The following is a 4,610-nucleotide window of genomic DNA, read 5'->3' as shown; positions in this document are numbered from 1 at the left end:
TATATTAACCATTCAAATCAGTAATTTTATATTCCACACGAAAATTCAAGAAAATCATTCTGCCACATGTTCAGTTTGGTAGAAATCATCTTCAGCTTACTGGAAGTCTGGATATTGTCTTTTTATAATTGGGTTGTTGTGGGGGATCCGGAGGGGAGATCATTAGGAGACAAGTATGAACATAGCCATAATTAACTAGCACGGAGAGGAAAGAATATGTTGGTTTTGAGATTTTATTTCTTGTCTCAAATCAATATTTAAATTATATTATGATAACTAGCTATTATCTATATATACATATAAAATAATTTAAATATAGATATATACACAAGGAAGATGTTTTATGAAGCAGCTAGTTAGATGACACCCACACACTCTCTGTAAAGGGTATCTCCGTCACTGCTTATATTGCCACTTTTAAATAAAATATCCGTATATATCTACAGTTTGCTAAGATCAATTTCCCTGACGAAAAGCCCGTGGAAACCGTAAGGCACTCGACGAGGCAATTTGACAGCAGCCACAATGTCAAGATTAGGGGACTTTGCATCCATGACCAAGAACCTTGACTCTCCTGTCTTCTCATTGTGCACATACGACACAACGTAGCCATCGTCCTCATCCGCTACCGAGTTGTTAGGATTCTTTGCCACAAAATATGGCTCGCCGCCAAAGCAGCCTTCGCCAAATAATCGGCACCCCACTATGCAATCGCGCCGGTCAGCTTCTGCTACTGATACGTCCAATTTTGCTATGCCTGCTATCTTTGGCATTGGGTCTCCAATCGCTGCATATACATACCTGTTGGAGTAGTAAAAATTGAAATCACATTAATTATACTACTTAAATACATGATGAGAAATCACCTTTTATTTTCTTTTATCTCCACTGGAGTTTGGATTTTGGTCTTTTGTGAGTTTTACTAACTTTATTAACAATTAATTAAGTCACACCCTAGGGTGCATTTATGTCTATCTTTTGTTTTTTCGGCCGCCATATCTATAGCTGAAGGTGCAACCTCTGTGCTTGTTACCTAATTATATGTGGTTCGGAGTATGAGTTTAATTATTTGATAGAAAAATCCGTTACATTAATGACGTATATAACTTAAACTCATTTTATATATATGTGCATATTTCATCCATAAAGGGGTGGGGCAGTGAACTGGTGGAGAATCTCAGATTTTTCTTCTCTCCTCCTTTTGTTACTTTTTGGGGTTGATTGTCATATTGGAGCATAGGATACTTGCACGCCAATGGATCCTCACCAAACAACTAAACTGTTCTTTCCTCATAAGAAATATAGTTTCTCAAAGTGAACTTATAACTATTCTTGTCGCTTAGATATTTAAACTGAAATAAGAAAGATTATAAGCATGGCGTACAAAGTACACAAACTAATATGATATTTTTGGTCTTTACTCAAATATTTTGTAAACTTTTTCATGGATAATTTACTTGGAAGATGGGAACTTAACATATTTGGTATATTTAGAAGAACATAGTACATTTTTAGTGGGGAAAAGATGCCTTTGCCTGTGAGGAATAGCTAATTATAGATGATTTGGTTTGTGAGATCTGATGAATCATGTGATCAGTAGGACCTACATGGCCATATATACTAGACTATAGATGGAGCCCAACCAATAAATTTCTGATAGTGTCAAGTGGTTTGTCCAATTTATAGCGTGTAGCTAGATAAATTTGTATATATATACTAATACCCTAGGCTTTTTTATTTCCTTTGTATTTTGACCTTTCTTAATAAAAATTATTGCTATGCCACTACCGACTAATTATGAATAGTTGTATATAAATATGTTTTCAGGTGACATAACTGTGTAAAAGTTCTTTTCACTGTCATTACTCTATTAATTATGCCAATTTATTTATGATCTAATTAATTTATAAGTTGCTGATAAGATTTATACGTACTTGTTCTTCTTCCCAACATAAGCAGGATTGATGACTCCAAAATCAAGATTCCTTGTCGAAACTGGATGTCTGCTCACCATCCCACTCTTCAAATCTATCTTCACTTTCTCAACAGACGCATGTATCATATCCATTCTCTCCAGCGTATGCTCCACCGACAATATATTCGGCGCCACCATCACTATAGTATCCCCGTCATCTTCATCCCACGCATTAATTGCATGTACGATATTAAACCCGGGCACATCGAACCACTTCATTTCTGACTCGTCCTTGGCGTAACGTGGAATCACGCCAAGACGGGGAATTTTCCCTGAGTCGGAACTCACCGGTGAACCACCGGCGATGAACTCAAGTGGGTTCATTCCTATTTGTATATCCGAGAATATCGCATATTTCTTTGTAATTGCAAAGTCATGCAGAAATGACGGACGTGTCATAGAAAATATTGGCACGTCTGGGGTTTTTGTACCACTTGGTTCGATTCTAAAGTAAGTTAAAAACGGAGGTATTGGACCGTAACGGAAAGCAAAAGCCTCGTTAGTATCTGGGTCAATTTTGGGATGTGCCGTCATGCTCATGAAAAGTTTTCCGTCGAAATCGTAACGGCCGAGGGTAATAATATCACCATCTGGGGCTAATTTTACTGCATACGGTAAATCAGATTCACCAAGAGCGAAAAGTTTGCCTCCGAATAAAGCCAAGCTTGTGTTTGCTAGGCCTATGCCGTTAGTGGGATTGAACTGTCCTGCAATCGCTCGAGCCGCGGTGATAGCACCACGCGCCGCCGAGGCAGTGAGACCGTTGAAACCGGAGAATACATTTGGCAAAACCGGAGAACCAGCTTCACGTTCAATTGTGTATTTGTAAGTTTTGACGTATCGGCTGCAGAGTGTAGCTTTGCCTTGAGAAATTTTAATGGAATGAAGCATTCCATCTCCATCAAAAAGATGGTAAGGTCCACGTGGAAGATACTGAGGATTGGGGCCATTTCGGATGTACGCACCGTCAAGGCAAGGCGGAAGGGAGCCTACCACTACCTCGCATTCAGTAGGAGGAAGCTCCTCCACCGGAGCGAAGTTGTTAGAAAGAATATACTTTGGATCGACAGAAGGTTTCAAAGGAGGATCAATGAAAGTGTTCACGAAATCGTCAAATGCATTGAAGATAACCGATGGAAATGGTGGCTCTACTGTTTTTTTGGGGGTTATTGATTTTGTAGGTAATTGTCTTTTGGGAGTGTCTTTTGGAGCAGTATAGGGTGATGGGGTTGGCTTTTCTTGTGGTTTTGTTCTAGTAGTGGTTTGTGGCCTTTCTTCAATTCTAACGGAGGAGACTTTAAGAGAAGGAGAAGATGATGTGTTGGGAGAATAATTAGGAGAAAGAAGAGATTTAGGGTGTTGTGATAATGTAGAAAGGAAAGTGGAAGAGAAGGCATCCATTATGTTTCTTCTTGTCTTGAAGAAAAGAAGAAACAAGATGTGATACTAAAGAGTAAAGGAATATAATAAGTTCTTGCATGAACTGAGGTCCCATGGCCAGTTTATACAGTATGTGGGATAAGAGTGAGTAGTAACTAGTAAGGCAAACGAAAGGGACTATTCATTTAGGGAACACCACATTTTCCTGACGTGGGGCAATGAAAAGAGACTCCTCATCTACACAACACCTAAGTTTCTATTCACCGGACGAAATAAGGCGTTTAATTATGACACTTAGTTTTGATAAATAGTCACCTGTCGATTAATACATATTCACATCGCTTAAAGCTTATAAATTCTAAAACCCAACAAATACGGAACATCTAAATATCTTTTTTCCAAATTGTCCAAAAAGTCCTTTTAATTTTATGAAGAAGGGGCTTGAGGCAGTTTTTAATTGAGAGTGATCATGTGGAAATATCTAAAATAAGTCAAAACCTTGCCAACCTTTAACCATTAATAATACACCTTTAGCTAAGTGTATATAGAAATTGAAATTTCCAGATATATAAGGATTCTTTCCCTCCGTAATCACGCGCAAAAACCTCCTTTTATATTTTAAGCGTGATCTGCAATATTAAATGCCCCAGACTTTACTTGTGAGAATATACTGTGTATGATGTTGTTACTGTATCTGCAATATTAAATGTAAGACATAAAGGAAATGTTGACGAAGCACGAAGAAAATATATATATATAATGGGTATGGTTGAAATTCATTGAAAATATATAGATGAGTCAATATGCATAATTCGAGGAAGAATGGAAGTTACTTGGACTAATTTATAATCAAAATTTGTAGTTGAAATCAAGTTTAAAATTTTTTTCCTGACATATAAATGAAACACGTATCTCACATTAAGGTTTACGTGGATATACATGAGATACACAAGATATATGTATTTGATATACAAGGGATATACGAAAGATACACAAGAGATACAATCTTCCATGTTCATCTTGTGTACTTCAAATTTGGCTCAAATTTTAATTCAAACCACCTAAAATATCTACCAAATCGTCCCAAAATTGAGACGTACTCCTTAAGTGTACCCAAATATTCCAACAATACCATTCGAAATAAATTTCAATTTCGAAAATTCAAATTTCTAATTTCAGGCTTAAGCAAGCTTCAATAATTGTCCATGGCGTTTTCAGTTTAATCCTTCGACCCAATCCAACAATCTAATGTTCA

General features: G+C 37.1%; 1 protein-coding gene across 1 annotated transcript; it reads right to left on the bottom strand.

Annotated features, from left to right (window-relative positions):
- Positions 1 to 207: 207 nt before the first annotated feature.
- Positions 208 to 3,453, bottom strand: LOC104228039 (probable carotenoid cleavage dioxygenase 4, chloroplastic). Its single transcript, XM_009780426.2, has 2 exons — positions 1,935 to 3,453; positions 208 to 801 (listed from the first exon to the last, which is right to left on the bottom strand). The coding sequence occupies exons 1-2, from the start codon at positions 3,374 to 3,376 to the stop codon at positions 441 to 443; spliced, it is 1,803 nt and encodes a 600-aa protein (XP_009778728.1). The 5' UTR covers positions 3,377 to 3,453; the 3' UTR covers positions 208 to 440.
- Between the last annotated feature and the right edge of the window lie 1,157 nt (positions 3,454 to 4,610).

This window comes from Nicotiana sylvestris, chromosome 8 (genome assembly GCF_000393655.2).
Source record: "Nicotiana sylvestris chromosome 8, ASM39365v2, whole genome shotgun sequence".
NCBI lineage: Eukaryota > Viridiplantae > Streptophyta > Magnoliopsida > Solanales > Solanaceae > Nicotiana > Nicotiana sylvestris.
The sequence above is the reverse complement of the archived record's forward strand: the minus strand, read 5'-3'. Positions and strand labels throughout refer to the sequence as shown.

Bases quoted from the DNA above. Each gene is read 5' to 3' on its own strand.
- LOC104228039 (XM_009780426.2), bottom strand. From the start codon at position 3,376: ATGGATGCCTTCTCTTCCACTTTCCTTTCTACATTATCACAACACCCT. The intron at 802-1,934 runs GTACGTATAAAT...CTACTCCAACAG, and splicing joins TATGTTGGGAAGAAGAACAA to GTATGTATATGCAGCGATTG.